Source organism: Phacochoerus africanus, chromosome 6 (genome assembly GCF_016906955.1).
Source record: "Phacochoerus africanus isolate WHEZ1 chromosome 6, ROS_Pafr_v1, whole genome shotgun sequence".
Taxonomy (NCBI): Eukaryota; Metazoa; Chordata; class Mammalia; order Artiodactyla; family Suidae; genus Phacochoerus; species Phacochoerus africanus.
Genome location: NC_062549.1, coordinates 80,436,445 through 80,457,006, shown reverse-complemented (window position 1 = coordinate 80,457,006; position 20,562 = coordinate 80,436,445). Strand labels below are relative to the sequence as shown.

General features: G+C 43.7%; 1 protein-coding gene and 1 long non-coding RNA gene across 7 annotated transcripts in view; one reads left to right on the top strand and one right to left on the bottom strand.

The window, feature by feature from the left end:
* The window catches only part of LOC125129345 (uncharacterized), a 268,361-nt gene extending 257,553 nt beyond the window's left edge, over nucleotides 1-10,808 (bottom strand). Inside the window, exon 1 of the long non-coding RNA XR_007135461.1 lies at nucleotides 10,637-10,808. This is a non-coding gene — a long non-coding RNA (uncharacterized LOC125129345). The remainder of the gene's footprint in view (nucleotides 1-10,636) is intronic.
* A 188-nt stretch (nucleotides 10,809-10,996) lies between these two features.
* SPIDR (scaffold protein involved in DNA repair) overlaps nucleotides 10,997-20,562 on the top strand; it is a 309,901-nt gene continuing 300,335 nt past the window's right edge. For all 6 annotated transcript variants that reach the window (XM_047783954.1, XM_047783956.1, XM_047783953.1 and 3 more), the window contains exons 1-3: nucleotides 10,997-11,153; nucleotides 17,816-17,962; nucleotides 19,081-19,147. In XM_047783954.1, the coding sequence (XP_047639910.1) occupies nucleotides 11,121-11,153; nucleotides 17,816-17,962; nucleotides 19,081-19,147 (247 nt within the window). In that variant the 5' untranslated portion in view covers nucleotides 10,997-11,120. The remainder of the gene's footprint in view (nucleotides 11,154-17,815; nucleotides 17,963-19,080; nucleotides 19,148-20,562) is intronic.

Sequence of the window (20,562 nt, the reverse complement as noted above, 5' to 3'; positions counted from 1 at the left end):
TTTTTTGGAACAAGTTGGAGAATAATGTGAGAAAAAGGATATGTATGTACATGTATGACTGGATCATTGTGCTGTTAAGAAGAAAGATACAGAGCACTATAAATCAGCTATAATGGAAATAAAAAATGATTTTTAAAAAAGAAACCAAAATTGCCTGCTCAGCATTCACCAGAGAAGGTGTCTGGGTCTGGACTCCTGTCTCTCGAGAAAAAAAACAGGCAACCTGACACCACTGAACCTATGAAGATTTCTTAGCAATGTGATATCTGACCAGAAGTAATTACCTAGGATGTATGAATTTATTTCTATATTAACATCTTCATTTTTTATTTGCCTATTTATTTTTGTGCACTCACTTTTGGCAAGCAGATACTGTCTGTCCAGGAATTGAATCCATGCCACTGCTTTTATTAACCCAGGACCCTACTGAAAACCCTCCATCACCAGAGCTACAGTGTCAGGAGATCCTTTAGTATTGCCTTATCTACCAAATCCCTTAGCTACTCTGTAGGAATGTGTACATGTATTTATTGACTTATTTATCAACTAAGCTTATTTTTTCAATATCTCTTTTTATTTATAAGTTGATTCAGGAGCCACCAGGGACACTGGGATATTGTCAGACCAGAGTTTGATTTCCCAACACAGCTCTTACCACAGCCACAGCACTGACAGAGATAGACTCTTAAGCTGAGCAGCCATGGGGGAACTCCCTGAGATCCTGCTTGATACCAGTCAACCCTGCTTAATTCATCAGACCTGCTTTCGGTCAGGCCTCCCTACCCTGTCGCTATGCTTAAAAGAGAGGTTCATCTCCAAAGGCAAGAAGGAAATTCACTAGGACTTGAGCCAAAAAAAAGCACAGGGATTAGCACAGCTGCCCATCATAATGCCACCAACATCCTGATTTCATTCATTAGCACCTGCCTCTCTCTTCAAATAAGCGCTAACAGTAAGGGGCTTGAAATGGTCAGCTCAGGATTCAACAAAAATGCTGCATGGGTGGTGGTTCCTGCCACTTGAGGAACACAAGGCATTCTGAAATCCAGTGAATCTCTCAAGCATTCTAAACACACTGCCACCCAACCAGGCTGCCAGTCCACATCCAATGCTGAAGGGATACCTGTGTCCTCTGCCCAACATGAGGCATCTTGGAGCAGAGAGTCCAAGGTGCCCAGAAAACAACCCCAAACCTCTGAGTGCTTGTTGTGGGTTCTACCCAACACACCATTAACCCCACCTCTGAGCCAGCACCAGCAGCCTTGGAGCTGCACCGGGGTCCAGAAGGTACTTCTGGCACCATCTTGTGGAATCTGCTCTAATAGCAACTCTCAGGCTTTCCGCCTCTCTCTGGCTAAGCAGCCCCCAGGGCTACACTGGCCGTTAGCAATAGGCTGGTTGGATTTCCTTCCTCCATTGTCTTAAAATACCAACAAGTGCCCTTCCAAGTGGGCTCATTCTCTCTGAAAGGCTTTCATAGCCTTGAGGGCAACATACCCAAGGCCACTCTGTTCAAACACTCAGCTCCTGACCCATCAGGTCATAACAGCCTTCTTCCATTTTTAGATATCACTGCACATATGTACTTATGAAGACAGGTGTGTATATATGGAACTATTGATTTTTTTATTAATTATCCAACTGTTATTCATTCATTCGTACACTAAAGTCTTGATTCTTTTCTTTCTTTTTTTTTCTTTTTCTCTTTCCCTCTTTCTTTCTTGATCCCACCTGAAGCGTGTGCATGAGTTGTCTGCCCATCGAAATTTTTCAAGCCACAGAGCTTACCAAACCCACCACAGCAACACAGACAGATCTTATACACAGGGAGCCATGAGGGATGTCTGTGAGAGATTTTTTTATACAATTCTACTGGCCTTAATTCACCTGACCTGGCATTAGATCATATATTAATACCAGGTGTATAGAGAGAACAAAAGAGGCTCACTGGAAAGAATAAGAGTTTCAAGAGACCTCTTGAGAGAAAAAGCACAGGGTTTAGTGCAGCTGCTCACAAAAATATCACCTTTGAACCACCTTCCATGGTCAACCAGCAGGCACTCTATCCAGTTCCCAAAACCCAGGTCAGGATGGGGTTTCAAAATTATCAGATTGACAACTGATAGAACCCAACAGCAGAGAGGAAAAAAAAAAAAAAAAAAGCAACAACCCAATTGAAAAACAGGCAACAGACCTGAATAGACATTTACCTACACTACAATCAAAACTTTTATTTCCCCAGGCTGCTACTGAAAACCCTCTGTCACCAGAGTTATAGTGACAGGTGACCCTTTATTAGTGCCTTATCTATCAAATCCCTTATCTACTCTGTAGGAATATTTATATGTGTTTATTGATTTCCTTAAATATTGAGCAATTCTTTCAATATCTCTTTTTATTTATGAATTTATTTGGGTGCCACCTTCAACATTGACATGTGGTCTGCGCCAGAGTTTGATTTCCCAACACAGCTCTTAGCACAGCCACAGCAGTGACAGAGATAGACTCTTAAGCCTGGCAGTCACGAGGGAACTCCCTGAGAGCTCTCTTGATGATACCAATCAACCCTATTTAAGTCACTATACCTGTTTTTGGTCAGGCCCCCATAACCTAGTACCACACTGAAAAGGAGCCTCAACTGCAAAGGCAGGAAGGAAATTTCACTTGGTCTCTTGACAGAAAAAAGCACAAGGATTGGCACAGTTGCCCACCATAATGCCACCGAAGTCCCCCATTCATTCATCAGCACCAGCCTCTCTCTCCACATACCTAAAGCCCCGACAGTCAGGGGCTTGAAAATGGTCAGCTCACGATTCAACACAGGTGCTGTGTGAGTCTAGGCTCCTGCCTCTGGAGGAATACAAGGCATTCCAAAACCCAGCAAATCTCTCATGAATTCTAAGAACACTGCTACCTAACCAGGCTGCCAATCCACATCCAAAGCTGAAGGGATACCTGTGTCCTCTGCCCGACATGAGGCATCTTGGAGCAGAGAGTCCCAGGTGATCAGAGAACAACGCCGAACCTCTGGGTGCTTGCTGTGGGTTCTGGGAAACACACCATCAATCCCATCTCTGAGCCAGCACCTCCAGCCCTGGAGCTGCACCTGTGCCAGAAGATCCTCTGGTGACGTCTTGTGGAATCTGCTCTAATAGCAACTCTCAGGTTTTCCTCCTCTCTGGCTTAGCAGCACCAGGGGGCTGCATTGTCTGAGGGCAGTATGGTAGTTTTATTTCCTTCCTCCAATTTCTTGAAATACCAAGAAGTGCCCTTCCAAGGGGGCTATTTCTCTCTCAAAGGCTTTCAGAGCCCTGAAGCCAACCTACTCCATGCCACTCTGTTCAAACACTCAGTTCCGACCCATCATGTTATGACAGCCTTCTTCCTTTTTTAGATAACCCTGAACTTATGTATTTAGGAAGACAGGTGTGTATATATGTAACTTTTGATTTTTTCTTAATTTTCCAAGTGTTATTCCTTCATGCATACAATAAAAGTATGATTCTTTTTTTTTTTTTCTCTTTCTTTCCTACTTTATTGACTGCACCTGAAGCGTGCGTGAGTTGTCTGCCCATCGACGGTTTTCAAGTCCAGAGGTTAACAAACCCAGCACAGAGACACAGAGAGATCTTTTCCCAGGGAGAAAGGAGGCATCTCCATGAGAGCTTTCTGTAATCATTCTATTGGCATTAATTCATCTGAACTGGCATTAGATCAGGTCTTCAAACCAGGTGTATAGAGAGAAAAAAGGAGGCTCACATGGAAAGAAAAGAATGGAGTTTCAGGAGACCTCTTGAAAGAAACAACACAGATTACTGCAACTGCTCACCAAAAAATCACCATTGTACAACCTTCCATGCACAACCTGCAGGCACTCTATCTGGTTCCCAAAGCCCAGGTCAGGATATGATTTCTTTCTTTCTTTCTTTCTTTCTTTCTTTCTTTCCTTCCTTCCTTCCTTCCTTCCTTCCTTCCTTCTTTCTTTCCTTCCTTCCTTCCTTCTTTTTTTTTTTTTGTCCTTTTAGGGTCACAACCACAGCATATGGAGGTTCCCAGGCTAGGGGTCGAATCTGAGCTATAGCTGCTGGCTTACATCAGAGCTGCAGCAACGCCAGATCTGAGCTGCATCTGCGACCTACACCACAGCTCATGGCAACACCGGACCCTTAGCCCACTGAGGGAGGCCAGGGATCGAACCTGCAACCTCATGTTCCTAGTCAGATTTGTTTCCGCTGTGCCACGAGGGGAATTCTGGATGGGGTTTCAATATTACCAGCTTGACAACTGATACAAACCAACAGCCTAAAAAAAAAAAAAAAAAAATCCAACAACCCAATTGAACAATGGGCAAAATACCTGAATAGACATTTCCCTAAAGCAGATATACATAGGGTAACAAGCACCGGAAAAAATGATCAATACATTAGGAGAGTAATGCAAATCAAAACTATACTGAGGTACCACTTCACACCTGTCCGAATGGCAATCATTAGTAAGTCTACAAATAACAAATCCTGGAGAGGGTATGGTGAAGAGGGTGCCCTCCTACAGTGTGGTTGGGTATGCAAATTAGTACCAAAACTACAGACAACAGGATCAAGGTAAATCTGAAAAATACATATAGAATGAACATATGACCCAGCAATCCCACTCTTGGGCATATATCTGGATGAATATTCTTTTAAAAAATACCTGCCCTGCTATGTTGATTGCAGCAATATTCACAATAGCCAAGACAGGGAAACAAACTCAAGTCCATTGACAGATGAATGAATTAAGATGATGTTGTACATATACACAATAGAATACAACACAGTCATAAAAAATGACATTCGCAGCCACATAGATGGAACCAGAAACTCTCATACAAAGAGAAATAAGTCCAAAAATGAAGGACAATACCATAGGATACCCCTTGGATGTGGAATCTAACAAATATCACAAATGTAGTAGTGTTGGGTTCAACATCAGCTTCAGGGTCAATGTGAGCATGAAAGTCAGGGACAAAGTCAGGAAAGAATTAGGCAGTGGATTAGGATCAAGCTCATACTCAGTCAGGACAGGTGGTGGGTGAGGTCAGGTCAGGACAAGGATCAGAGCTGAGAAGATACTAAGTGTGAGGTTTAGGGTCATAAGGATCTTCACAGTTAGGGTCAAGGTCATGGTGGTAGTAAATGGCAGAAAATAGTGTCAAGGTTAAGTTCAGGATGAGTTCAGGGTCAGGGTCAAGGTCAGTGTGTCAAAGTTATGAGGAAGGATCTATTCAGTATCAGTGTGATTATGAGGGTCAGGAAAATGGTCAAGGTCTAGCTCAAAGTGAGTCTGAAAGTCAAGGTCACAGTGAGGGCTGAGGAAAAAGTTGGTTTCTGGCTCTTATCAGGATTGAGGTCAGAATAAGGTTCATTTTCAGGGTAAGGATGGGTGTTAGGGTGAGGGCTAGATGATGGTAAATTTTATATTCACTGTTATGGGGAATCAGAGTGCGTTTTAGTTTCCTAGATCTGTGTGACAAATTAACACAAACTAGTTAGCTTAAAGCTACAGAAATTTATTCTCTCACAGTTGTGGAGGTCAGAAGTCAGAAATTGGAGGAGTTCCTGTCAGGGCTCAGTGGTTAAAGAATCCAGCTAGGAACCATGAGGTTGCAGGTTCGATCCCTGGCCTTGCTCAGTGGGTTAAGGATGTGGCTCAGATCCCATGTTGCTGTGGCTCTGGCATAGGCCAGCGGCTACAGCTCTGTTATACCCCTAGGCTGGGAACCTCCATATGCCGCTGGAGTGGCCCTAGAAAAGACAAAGAAAGAAGACAAAAAAAAAAGAGGAAGTCAGAAATCAAGGTGCTGACAAGAGCACACTCTCTCCAAAAGCTCTAGGGGAGTATCCTACTTTGCTTCTTCCAACTTCTAGTAGCCCCAGAATTTCTTGGCTTGTGGTAGCTTAACTCTATTCTCTGCCTCCATCTTCGTGGACTTCCTCTAAGTCTGTTTTCCCTTCTTCTGTGTGTCAAAATGTATCACCAAACAAGCTAGTACCTGCTCTATCCACAAGGAAACAGTGTTTAGTACACCTCTTCTTGAAATCCTTAACTTAATTCTGCAAAGGCCGTTTTTCCAAACAAGGTCACATTCACTAGTACTGGCATTAGTAACTGGACATGTCTCTTAAGGGCTACTATTCAGGCCAGCATAGGGTCAAGGTCAGGTATATTTAGGGTCAGAGTCATAGTCAAGTCTCAAGCCGGCCTTGGTTAGCATAAAGGTAAAGTTGAGGGTCAGGGTTAGGATCTATGAGCACCAGCTTATAAGAAAGCTAAGGGTTAGGGTCAGGGTTAGGGTTGGGTGAAATAAGGAGCAAGGTTAGGTGTACGTCAGGGTGAAGGTAGGGTCAAGTGGGAGGGTTAGGGTAATGGTCAGTGCTGGTGTTAGGGACCGAGTCATGGTGATGGCTGGGGCTCCTGTCTTGGGAGTCAAGGTCAAGATCATGAGTCAAGGTCATGTTAAGTTTCAGTGTCATGTTCAGAGTCAATGTTAAGCTTTGGGTCAAAAGTTAGAATCAGGGTCAGGATGAAGTTCATTGTTATGGTAATGTGGATCGGTGCAAAGTTCAAGTTCTGGGATCATGTCAGAGTCAGCATCAGAATGAGGGTCAATGTTAGAGTCAGAGAATGCTTAGGTTAGGGTTAGTGTCATCAATTGTTAATTGCTCACAATTATAGTATGCTATAAATAGTAAAATGGAGAAAACATGGACTTGGTGTCACACGAGATCAAACCCTAAGCACATACTAGCTGTGCAACCTCAGGCAAATTATTTCTATTTCATAATTATCAGTTCACTTATTTATTCATATCAAATATTTATTTGGGTGCTTCATTTGTGGAAGACACTGTGCTAAGGATATAAAGATCAAGAAGACAGAAATGGTACTATGTTATAGTACATAGGTGGAACCGGATGATAAATTATTAAAATAATTATTTAGGTTATGATTATTACAACATCTTCAAAGGATCATAGGGTCTGTGAAAATGATGAAGAGGGAGGTTCAACCACCTGAGAGTTCAGGGAAACTAACTGAACAGGACCCCGGGAGGCCTTCCCAGAGTGGAACCCCACTCACATCCTCCACCTGGCTTTTTTATCTACAGAAAAACTTTCATCAAAGAACCAATTTAATCAGAGCAGTGAGAAAATACAGAGAAAAAGAAAAAGAGCAATAAAAATTTAGCCATTTGACAAAGTCAAGGACCTTCAGTTCTTCTTCAAAGACTGTGGATAATATTCTGAGCCATGTCCTTGGAGCTGTTTTGGAGGTGTTGAAGCTCCCACCAGGTGGAAGAAGTCAACTGTGTGCTGCCCACAAGCATGTAGAGCCCAGACTGGTTGGAACAAGAAGGTTGATGACGTTGACTCCCACTTACCTCACCACCCACCAGTCAGGAAAATATCCATGAGCTGATCACGCCCTGCTCCTCAAACAGTCTAAGACTCTTCACTACCTCTTGGGGCAGGGGGAGGAGGGGGTCACAGTCCTTGAGGCACTAGCCTGCTGTGTCCCCTCTTTGCCTGGCAATTGAAGCCACTTTTTCTGTTTCCTCCAAGTCTGTCTCTGCATTTCTATTTGGCATCAGTGGACAAAAGCAGCCGAGATTTCAAAAACAAAACTAAGGAGTTCAGGTTCAGGGTTTTTGTGGTTTCTTTGTTTTGTTTTGTTTTTTTAATTTTTTTTTTTTTGTCTTTTCTAGGGCCGCACCTGCAGCATATGGAGGTTCCCAGGCTGGGGTCTAATTGGAGCTACAGCTGCTGGCCTATGCCAGAGCCACAGCAACGTGGGATCCAAGCTGCCTTTTCGATCTACACCACAGCTTACGGTAATGCCGGGTCCTTAACCCACTGAGTGAGGCCAGGGATCGAACCCGCAACCTCATGGTTCCTAGTAAGATTCATTAACCACTGAGCCACAACGGGAACTGTTTCGCTTTTTTTAAATCTCAAATTAAAAAAAATTTTTTTTCAAACATCCCAAGGAATCACAGAGTAAACCTCTATGTACTGATCTCCCAGCTTCAACAATTTTCAATAGTTGTATACAAACTGGCATGGGAGAGGGCAGCCAGAGCCTTTCAGGACATGGAGTAGCAAATGCAGAGACCCTGAGGCCCAGGGTACAACTGACAACTGAAAGTCACGCTCATATGGAGAGCATAAACATCATGGGGATGCTTGTAGGGAAAATGGATTTTAAGTGTGTGATGGATCAGGGCAAGAGTGGATTAGGCTATGTTAGTTAGGAGGCTACCGAGTAGTCTGGGCAAAAGAAACTGGTGGCCTAAAATACAGTAGTGGCAGTGTGTAGGTAAGAGATTAACACAAGAGGGGTTAGTGCAAGTTTGTGTGCTCATTGCACAGTGACCCCCAAACAAACTGAAACACTGGAGTTTGGAGCAGAGAAATGTTTATTGCAGGGTCATGCTTATGCCCCCAAATACCCTAAATTCCCCAGTCTTTGTAAAGCATTTTTAAAAGCCAGGTGAGGGAGGGGTCATAGAGTAAGGATCAGCTCCTGCACAATTCTCTGATTGGCTGATTGTGAGATCACAGGGCGGGGTCACAGGGGTTAACATTATCAGTCCTTAGGCTCCAGAATACCTGGGGACTGTGTACTCAGGGTCATCAAATTGTTAATATCTATCATTTGGTGTATGTGTGGTGGGGTCACACTTGTAAAACAACTAGGAAACATGCGTCGGACACTGTTATCTAGGTACTTTAGAGAGGAGCTAAAGCAGCTGTCTCAGGAAGGCCCCATAGGGTCCTGCTCAGTCATAGATGTGGGACAGACAGGCCTTTGATAAGAGAGATAAAATGTCTGCGAAAATGAACAGGTTTGTTACTGACCCCCATCAGATCAGTGACTCCCTCAATGCGTCCTTTGCTTGGAATTGCAAATGCCAATCAAAGTAATGCAGTTGGGTAAAGCAGAGCAGAAACTTTAGTCATTGACCAAGGAATGGAGAATGGAGAGGGGGTAAGGGAATTCTCTGAAGGGAAGGGAGTAAGAGAATTTTAAGGGGTAGGAGGCAGACTTCTCACCAGGGTTCTAGGAAAGGGGTGAAGATTTTCAGAGGCAGGTGGGGTTAGCTGGGGCTAGCTGGGGCATGCGCAGTCTTCCATGCTTTTTTGCACATGGAAGAATTTTGCCCAGCAGAGTACAAATCCTTCCCTGGGTCAGAGATCCTAGCATGGTAACAAAGCAATGGTAACTTTTGGACACCTCCAGGTTTCACCTTCAGAGGTGAGTTCCTGTGGCCATCAGAGCCAGTTTGGGGCTTCCTCTGGCCAGTCACCTTGCTTGTCTGGCTGTGACCTGACTCAGGGCCCTGCCCTCAGGATGGATTTTTGCACAAGGGTCTCTGGGAAGTTGACAGGGTGTACTGGTACCCCTCCTTTCTCTGACCCTGAGGAAACTTTTTGCAAATGTGTAGTTCTGGAGGTCTCCTTGACCTCAAGAATGAGAAAAAGGTGATCTCTCTTTTATTCAAGCAGGATGCAGCCTTTATCTTGAAGTTATCTGCCACAGGGAACAGATTACAGCTGCTCAGCCTGGGACCCATCTATCTTCTGCTTCAGTAAGGTCTAATTGAGGCAATAATAGCAAATCTTTGTGGACTCCCTGGCAGAGGCTCGATATTCTAAATCCTAAACTACCCATATTTAGAACCAATTTATCTTATTCTAAGTGTTGACAGGAACATTATTAGTAAGGTCTACCTCAAGCTAATACTTTTTTTTTTTTTTCGGTGATTGCAGAATGGACATCTTACTTTATACCAAGCAGTTGTGGCTTAGGCACTGGAACTCAAACACAATATGGTGAAAGAAAAGGCACCAGGGAGGAGAAAAAGACTGAAAACGGCTAAATTGCAAAACACAAAAGTGCTTTTGCAGCAAAAGACCAAAACTCCACTTCTGCCATACTTGTGAGGGTACCAATGGGAATCCTTCCCTCCTGCCCTGGCTGACGCTTTTCACCTTAAATCACGGTGTTAGTTTTCTCTACCACAGACATATCTTTATTAGCGAATATTCCTTCCCTATGACATTGTAACCTAATTCCCTTTATACTCTGTCCTTCCCATTGTATTCCGTTTTGAATCTACTCTCCAAATGCTGGGACACTTAAGTAAACTGGCTTGCAGGGTCTAAGGAAGGGAACAGCCTTTGGTTCTCAAAGTGAGGCAGGACGGCGGTACCTGGGAACTCATCAGAAATGCAGGTTCTCCGGCCTCACTCCGGACCCTAGGAGTCTAAGACCTAGTCACCGGTTATAACAAGTCCCACAGGGATTCTGGCGTCTCTGAACTTGAAAATTTCTTGTTTGCATACTAACCCCCTTGTCTCCCAGCAGGTGGGGAAATAGCACCCCTATCTCGGGTTATCTACGGCTGCACCATTCCTTAAGTATCAATTGTTGAATTCATAGCCCACTTTGGGTTATCACTTATTTTTATTAAGGCGAGTCCTTGCCTAACAAAACACAATATGTACGAGCCTTATCTGAAAAACAGCGCGCGGACTTTTCAATAGCTCCCGAGGCGGCACTTCGGCCTGTCCAAGGGGCGCTCTGCAGGACTCACCTCCAGGTACAGGTAGGAGGAGTACCGCAGCAAACCTTGATCCAGACCTGGCGTCCCTACCGAGTTCCCAGCGGCCAACCGGGTGCGGGGGGCGGGGGTAGTAGAGGAAACTACACTCCAGCCGGAGCAGCAGCCTAGCACAGCGCGCGCTGTTGCGCAGCGCGTCGGGAGGGCGGTGCGCCCGAAGAATCCCCTCCCCCAACCCGAGGTCCAGCCAATCACAACGTGCGGTGCCGCGCGGCGCGTCGGGAGGGCGGTGCGCCCGCAGAGTCCCCACCCCCAGACTGAGCGCCCACCAATCACAATGTGCGGTGCGGCGCGACCCGCCTGGGGGGCGGTACGTCTGGAGAGCCCCAGCCCTCAGCCCGAGGCCCTCCAATCGTAGCGCGTGGTGCGGCGCGGCGCGCCGAATTGGTGCGGTGGTGAGCAGCTTTCCGGCTCCCTGAGGGGGTGGTGCGCTCTTGAGGACGCGGCGTGCAGGAACATGCCCCGCGGCGGCGGTTCGCGCGGCCCGAAGGTAGGCTTTGGGCGTGTGGGTGCCGCCTCCTCTGGGTAGGCCAGGGGTCGGTGGCGCCCGTAGTGTGGAAGCGGCCGGCGTCTGAGGCAGAGCGGGAGGAGCCGCTCTCTTGGAGGGCGGCGGTCGCGGGGCGACCGGGGCGGGTCAGAAGGACCGTGTGGTTTGAACCTCCCTGGGTTCGGCCGGTCTCTGCCGGTCGCACCCCGGCAGCGGCGGCGGCGTCCTGGGTCCGCGAGGGGCTGTGTCTCCGCCGGGTCTGCGCCACGTCGCCTCCCCTGGCCCTTCAGCCTTTGGCGCGGGGTCCGTGTGGGGAGCCTGGTTCGGAGTGTAAGTGCCCTAGGCGCTTCGAAAGCTGTTTCTGAGCTCCTTGCTTACGAATATGCTTGTCTCATCTGACCGAAAACTTATCATCTGACCGAAAACTTATCAAAGCAGACACTGCTTACTTTCTTGACTCCGCTCCTTTTACCAAAAAACCATCTGAAAGAATAGTCCGTGTATGGCTCAGCCCCCTTGTCACTACCGTATCTCCTCGCTTCTGGGATACCACTGAGTGAGTGTCACACACCTTGCCAGTTTTATAATCACTTTAGGGAGGAAAAGAAGCCTATGACACGCATACGTGTAGGTTGTGGGCTACATCCTGATTTTAGACATAGGAAAAATCCAGGAAAAAAAAATATATATATACGTATTTTAGGGCCTCACCCATGGCATGTGGAGGTTCCCAGGCCTGGGGTCTAATTGGAGCTACAGCTGCCGGCCTATGCCACAGCCGCTCGGGATCCAAGCCGCGTCTATGACCCACACCAGAGCTCACCGCAACCTCGGATCCTCAACCCGCTGAGTGTGAGGCCAGGGATGGAACGCACAACCTCGTGGTTCCTGATCAGATTTGTTGCCGCTGCGCCCCGCTGGGAACTCCCAAGGAAGCATATTAAACTATTCAATCCAATATAACTTTGGTCATTGTAGCATTTGACATATTTGCCACCTGCTTCTCTTTCTGTCTTGCAACTGCTCATTTACTTCTCTTTACTGTCTTCCTGCGGGTTCTAACTTTTGACCTTGTGCTTTTTTACCTCTTTACAAGTTTGTTCTGGGCAATCTCATACGTTGATGATGATTTTCAGATCTGTATTTGACCTTTCCCTTGAGTTCAGCTTAAACTCAGTGTATTGTGAAATCATTCTTTCGACCACAGTCCACTAAGGCGCCTAGTCAACAGTTTCTTCTGTGTTTTATAGGTCTCAGCCTGTATTATTTGTCCAAAGCTCCCATAGACATCCTCCTGCCCACCCATTGTTATGGCTGGACCAGATCTTGTGGTTCTAATTATGATGGCAAGGTGCACTTCAGCAAAAACCATCAGGGCACTTTGCAAAACAAGATTCCTTACAGGTCCTGGAGAGTACATTGTACACCAAAGGGCTGCACAGCAAGGTCAAGAGGAGAGAGACATAGAGAGGGACAAAGGGAGAGCGAGAGGGATGGCATACTTGGGGTCAGCCTTTATTAGTTTGAGGGTCAAATGTCTGGAATTTTGGGGTTTACTTTCATTGGCTATTTTTAAGTAATACTGGGAATTAGGGAGAAGCAGGGTTACTCTGATGGTCAGTTATCTAGATTACCCAAGGCTTTTGAAAGAAAGCCCTTCATGGGAGGGGGTGTATGTAGTTCCTTACCTGGTGGTTTTGCAAGTAGCCGTGTCATACAGCTGGAGATGCATCTATTCAGGATGGATTTCTGAAATGGATGCCACTTGGTGGTCAAATGCTTAATAATGTCAGGCACTTACACTCCATCCTGACTTAGAAGTGTTCATGTTTTTGACTTGATACTCATTTTTACTCTCTTCATTATATCAGTTTTCAAGACCTTGCCAGTTTTTCTTTTCAGTAGTTGTGTTAACTATGTATTACTCTGTAACAGATTGTCTCAAAACCAAAGCAGCTTAAAACAGATGTTTATTTCCCATACTGTGTCTGAGGATCAGGAATCTGAGAATGACTTGGTGTGGTTCCACCTTAGAGTTTCCCACAAGTCGCATCAAATAAAGGGTCACTGAGGCTGGAGGATCCATTTCTAAGCACTCATGTGATTGTTGGCAAGCATCAGTTCCTTGCCAATTCCATAGGTCAGCTCACAACATGACAACTGGCTTTCCTAAGAGCAAGAGTGAGGGAGCAACTAAGAAAGAGGCCCTGGTGTCTTTTTATAACATAATCTTTGAAGTGATAGGCCATGTCTTCTATTAATCACATAGATTAAATGGTATAGTGTGGGACCGTAGAGGTTGTGGATGCCAAGAGCTGGTGATCCATCTTAGAGCCTGGCTGCCAAGATAATTTTGCCCCAGGAAGTTTTTTTTCTTTTTCTTTTTTTCTTTCGTTTCTTTCTTTGTTTTCTCTTTTCACCCTAGGTCAGGCCCAAAATACTTCATGCATGGAATATTTGTGTGTAACCATGTAGCATGCTTCCATTCCATCTTCTGAGATGACTTTCCCTTGGGCCCCATCTTAATTGTTATTCCTCTGCTTAGGCATTATTTTGCTTCTTCTTTTTTTTTTTTCTTTGTCTTTTTGCTATTTCTTTGGGCCACTCCCGTGACATATGGAGATTACCAGGCTAGGGGTCGAATCGGAGCTGTAGCCGCTGACCTACGCCAGAGCCACAGCAACGCAGGATCTGAGCCGCATCTGCAACCTACACCCCAGCTCACGGCAATGCCGGATCCTTAACCCACTGAGCAAGGGCAGGGACCGAACCCGCAACCTCATGGTTCCTAGTCGGATTCGTTAACCACTGCGCCACGACGGGAACTCCTATTTTGCTTCTTATTGAACACATAATAATTTATTTTGGACTTACCTTGTGATAAGTACTTTATGTGTATTAACTCATTTAATTTTTTCAAAAGTCCTTTGAGACAGGTACTGTTATTTTATGGATGAGAAAACTGAGTCAGAGCAGAGAGGTTAAGTAATTTACCCAGGGTCACACAACAATTAAGTGAAGAAGCCAGGATTTGTATCCAGGTTGTCAGCTCCAGACCTTGCTTTGCCTGTTATTCACAGCTTCCATAATATGGTCATAATCTTTCCCTAAATTTTCCAACTTTATTATTTATCCTTTAGGTAAAATAAACTATTTTCATTGTATTTTCTTTCCTCCTGATATTTGTTAATGTTCTTGGTATGTAGTAAGTCCACTTCTTCCACTTTTGCTTATTGAAACCTTAATCATCTGTCAAGGCCCACCTTAAATCCTACCTTCTCCTTATTATGTGTTCAATAAAAAGCAATTGTAAATTAATTTTATTCTGTATTCCTGTAGAACTTTGTATCATCCTTGTAACTTCATTCCATATTAGGTTTGTTTGTATCTATGCCTTTATTCCCTTATAATGTGGATACTGTGAGGTTAGGGACTGTGTCTTCAACCCATGTCTCCCAGAGTACCTGCCACAATCCCTTGAGTATATTAGATACCTAATACGTATCTGATGAGTAAATGAAAGAAAAACTAGTTTAGAAGATTTGCAAGTATTGTAGGTATGAAGAAACATGGGGAAAAATACCCGTGGATCCTAGTTGGGTTCATTAACTGCTGAGCCACGAAGGGAACTCCCTTATGTTCAAATGTTATCAATTGTCTAATAATGATCTATTTTCTCAGTTTAGATTTAGGTTGTGCATTTTTGGTAGTAATACTGTGGCTGTTGTCTTGTGTTCTGCTTGATGTCTCATATCAGAAAGCACTTGATGCTGATTTATGCCAACATTGATGACTTAAGATGATGTCTAACAGGTTTCTCCACTGTCAAGTTACTATTTTTAACCTTTGGGATTAATAAATAATTTGTGGAGAGGTGCTTTGTGACCCTGTATATATCCTCTTTATCCTCAAACATTCAGCCACTAGTTTTAGCATTCATTGATGATTTTCTAAATCCATCATTTATGTGTTTGTTTGTATCAATGTAGATTTATATTCATACTTTATTCAACAGATTTTAATACTTTACTGTCATTATTTGATGCTGGAATGTCCTGCTTTTGGCCAGTGAGAGCCCCTTTCTGCAGGCTCATATGTCCTTTTGACATGTTGTCATTATTCCTTGAACAGTTTCTTACTTCCTGCTCAGAGTATCTCAGACTCATCTTGTCCTTCCCTATCCCATCCCTAGTATCGCCGCCCACTTCTTTTTGTTCTTGTTGATTTTTGTTTGTTTTTTTCGGCTGCACCTGCTGTATATGGAAGTTCCCAGGTTAGAGGTGGAATTGGAGCTGCAGCTGAGGCCTATGCCATAGCAACACTGGATCCGAGCCACATCTTCGACTTAGGCCACAGCTTGCCGCAATATTGGATCCTTAACCCATTGAGCGAGGCCAGGGATCGGACCTGCATCCTTACAGAGACTATAGTGGGTCCTTAACCTGCTGAAGCACAATGGGAACGCCTCACCCACTTCTTTAAAGAGCTTCTTTAAAGAGCTAACCTTGGCTGATTTAATTTGTTAAGGAGGTATTATGGAGTTTTATATATATATTTATTTGCTCTATGTAGATCACTTTTTTGTTTGTTTGTTTCTTTTTTTTTTACTTGTTTTAGATAAGTAAGTGAGCTTCTTCAGAACTGTCAGATAACTGCAAGCTGGTGGAGGGTAGCACCTTGCTGAGGACAGATGCCTCTTCCTCTTGTAGTTCTGCCCCAACATAGGAATTTTTGCATAAGAAAGAACGTGCTTAGACCTGTTAAGTATCAGAATACCATCTATGTTGTGGGCGAAGTTATCTTTATGAATTTGTTACCTTCTTAGTTAAGGAAGTTTCAATATGGTATATTTTAATCTTACTTTTTTTTATACAACTACTACAATAGCATTGATGAGGGATTTTATTTCTTTTTCTTTTATTTCTTTTTTTAAAATTTTTATGGCTGTACCCAGGGCATATGGAAGTTCTTGGGCCAGAGACTGAATCCAAGCCATAACTGCAACCTATGCCTCAGCTGTGGCAACATGGATCCTTTAAGCCACTGTGCTGGGCCAGGGATCGAACCCTCATCTCTGCAGCAACTTGAGCTACTGCAGTTGGATTCTTAACCCACTGTGACAGCAGGAACTCCAGATTTTGTTTCTGATTAAGTGATCAGCTCATAGTAGTTGACCTTAATTTGATTCCTAATGCAAATCTGCAATTTTCCTTAGAATGCAAATTTTAACACTTATAAAATGAATATTTGTCTATTTTAGACATTTTATAAAAACGGTAAAGTAACTCGTGTGAGGCATATGGAAGTTCCTGGGCTAGGATTCGAATCTGAGCTGCAGCTGCAACCTTTGCCATAGCTGTGGCAACTCTGGATCCTTAACCTACTGTACTGGGTTGGGAATTGAACCCATGCCTCAGAAGCGACCCAAGCTGCTGCAGAGACAATGCCAGATCCTTAACCCACTGTGCCACAACAGGAACTCCCCTTTAAGTATCTTAAATGTGTGATTCCAGTTTTTTCTGGCTTGAAGAGTTGTTGTCAACAATAATGATAATGTCATGTGTTCTTTTTACTAATTGCTCAAAGGAATTTTTAAAAACTCTGTTTACTGAATATATCTTGGTTTTTATTGCTTCTGGGTTGATATTTATGTGGTATGCTTACTAATGTAGGTTTTTTAATTTTAGGAAAGTTTTCTGTAATTGTTTTTCATATTCTGTCCTATTACTTTGCTTATCTTTTTCATGGATTCCTATTTGTGTTAAATCCCTGAAAGAGTTTATCTTTGTTTCTCTTGAATTCTTTTATTCTTTCTTCATTGGAGGAGGGTAAACTTTAAAATTTCCTCCTTAATAATACCCTCTATTTCTGAGATACTCTCTGTGGTATCTGCTTGATCTTGGATTTCTTCCAGTTTAGTTCTACTCCAGCAGTTTCTTCCCTATCAGGAAGGTAATCTTGGCTGTCTAGTTATTAGTGTCCTGGTTGCCCATACCCCTTTGGGTCTTCTGGGGTAGAGCCCATGTCCTCTCCACACCCTCCATTTTGGGTGCATTCTCTGACTACCTGCTCTCCTTCCTGGTGAACCCCAGATCCTCTGTGCTCAGTCCTCATTTGCTTCCTTGCTTCTCTCAGCTTCTTTCTTCTTAGATATCATACCATGGGAGTTCCCGTTGTGGCACAGCGGAAGCGAATTCGGCTAGGAACCATGAGGTTGAGGATTCAACCCCTGGGCTTGCTCAGTGGGTTAAGGATCCAGTGTTGCCGTGAGCTGTGGTGTAGGTTGCAGACACGGCTCAGATCTGGCATTGCTGTGGCTGTGGTGTAGGTCGGCAGCTATAGCTCCAATTTGACCCCTAGCCTGGCAACCTCCATATGCTGCAGGTGTGGCCCTCAAAGGCAAAAAAACAAAAAAAAAAGATATCATAACATGAAGGATTTTGGAGGGTTTAATGTCCACTTTTACTCTGGAGTTTATAATCTGGTTCTAAGTGTTACCCAAGTATATTTGGTTTTGCTCTCTCATGATCTTTTCTTTCTGTGGGAATTCAGAGATGTTTATGAACTATGCCTTCACCACTGCCATTCTTGGGTTTCCATATTGTTAATCTACATTTAATGAAGTTGATTTCATTATCTTTTTTCTTTGGAAATTATCTCTACAGAGAAAAAGAAATTGGGATGTAGAATATGGATCCTTTCCAGGAGAGAATCAACTGCAGTGCAGAAGATCAGGGCGCAGGACTGTAGGGACAGCTGCTTCCCTTTCTAAAGCCTGGCTCAGGTGTGGAGAAGGATTTCAGGAGACTCCGGTAAAGTAGTTGTAGTATTGTTTTCCCCGAATGTTAGAGAATAGATGCCAGATTCCTGAGTGTTCAGGTCACCGTAATTATATTTCTTTGGAATTCCCTTCCTTAATTTCGTTTAGAATACTGTACTTAGTGTATTACTTTTTTCCCTCATCCTTGAATTCTTAATTGTGGCATATTAATAGTCACAAAGAACCTTTGTACTTTTTTTGGTGAGGAGTACATATTGAAAATGTTCTCAGAAAATGAAACAGATGAGCATGCTACTCTTTTAAAAAAGTATGTTTATGAAATGCTTATATATTACGAATCTTATGGCAACAAGTTATTCTGTTCATTTCTGTTTATATGATAACTTTGAAGTACTCACATAAGGAATACTCACCACTATTATAAACTCTAAAGTTTAGACAGCTCTCTGTTGAGATTCTGGAAAAATATAAAAACGTGTTTATGGGAGTTCTTGTTGTGGCTCAGTGGGTTATGAACCCAACTAGTGTCTGAGAGGGTGCGGGTTTGATACTTGGCCTCACTCAGTGGGTTAAGGATCTGGCATTGCCACAAGCTATGGCTGTGGTGTAGGCTGGCAGCTGCAGCTCCTATTCGACCCCTAGCCTGGGAGCTTCCATATGCTGCAGGTGTGTCCCTAAAAAGCAGAAAAGAAAAGCACTTACAAGTATGTGCTTTGGGAACACTTCTTGGCAAATATAAATAAAGGAAAACTGAGGAATATGTTAAGGGGGTGTGGTATAAGTGCTTGAATATTTTACAAAATATTGTTGGTTGGAGTTCCCGTTGTGGCTCAGCAGGCTAAGAACCTGGCATAGTCTCTGTGAGGATGTGGGTTTGATCCCTCGCCTTGATCAGTGGGTTAAGGATCCAGCGTTGCTGCAGGCTGCAGTGTAGGTTGTAGATGTGGCTTGAATCTGGCGTTGTTGTGGCTGTGGTGTAGGCCTGCAACTGCAGCTCCGGTTTGACCTCTAGCCTGGGAACTTCTATATGCCAAGGGTGCAGCTTTAAAAAGGAAAAACGAAAGCAAAACAAAACATTATTGGTTTCTAGCCCTTTTCACATAAATTATTACATCATTAATTATTATTATTGTCATTATCTGCCTGCAGTCATTAATAGCTGAAAAGAAGACCACTACAGAAAAACACCTTGAATTGTCCTGTGTACCCAAGGAAGGTAATGTGTTGTTGATTTCTTGACAGAAAAGATATAAAGCTAATATGTCCTCCTTTGATTTATTTGCTTTTTTATTTTTTATTTTTTATTTTATTTTATTTTTTGTCTTTTGTCTTTTTGTTGTTGTTGTTGTTGTTGTTGTTGTTGTTGCTATTTCTTGGGCCGCTCCCACGGCATATGGAGGTTCCCAGGCTAGGGGTTGAATCGGAGCTGTAGCCACCGGCCTACGCCAGAGCCACAGCAACGCGGGATCCGAGCCGTGTCTGCAACCTACACCACAGCTCACGGCAACGCCGGATCGTTAACCCACTGAGCAAGGTAAGGGACCGAACCCGCAACCTCATGGTTCCTAGTCGGATTCGTTAACCACTGCGCCATGACGGGAACTCCCTATTTGCTTTTTTTTTAAGAAGCTGTTTATGTAGTTTGGATAGACTCTATATTCATGGTTAAAATATGCCAAAACAATGTAAAAAGATATTTTCTTGAAAAATCTCTCTCATCTTAGTTAGCATCTATCCCATTTTTTCTGCCTCCTATGGGTAATTATTAAAAAAATTTTTGTCTCCTTCCTTGGTTCACTCCTATCAACAGAGCCCAGTAAATAAGCTCAGGCTCATGGCTCCAGGAATTTTTTTAAAAATCTGATTTGGGAAATAAAGGTAAGACCTACAATATAAGGACTATCTACTTAGTGAAATTCTTACTTGGCAAATTAGAGAAGGCTTTCAGTTACAAACAGTAGGAAACCCTATTGGACTGTTTGAGGAAATGGGGTTGAATTTATGTATTGCAACAACAAGGCCAGGGGGCCAGACATGAACCTTTGTAGGTAGTGATTTTCTTTAAAAGACGGAACTTAAAGAAATGTAGTACCAAAAACTTGAAACTATGTAATAAAAAGAAAACTGTTTAATATTTTTCTTGAAATGCCCTGCAAAATATGTTCTCAAAACCTGTTTATTATTGAGGTCAGAAATCTGCTCCTTGTGAGGCATTAGTAAATTTTTAAATTATTATTTGTTGATGTGCTTTTCTCCTCGTTGGACTATACATTTCTTAAGGGCAGTTCCTCCTCCATTGCTCATCTTTATATTCTAGGGGGCTAGGGTTAGGATATGGCAAGGAATGTTATAAAAAAAGAGCTCAGGAGTTCCCATTGTGGCACAGTGGAAACGAATCCAACTATCCTACTAGGAACTATGAGGTTGTGGGTTCAATCCCTGGTCTCACTCAGTGGGTTAAGGATCTGGCGTTGCCGTGAGCTGTGGTGTAGGTTTCAGATGCGGCTCAGATCCCACGTTGTTGTGGCTGTGGCGTAGGCTGGCGGCTACAGCTCCAGTTGGACCCCTAACGTGGAAACCTCCATATGCTTTGGGTGCAGCCCTAAAAAGCCAAAAAAAAAAAAAAAGAAA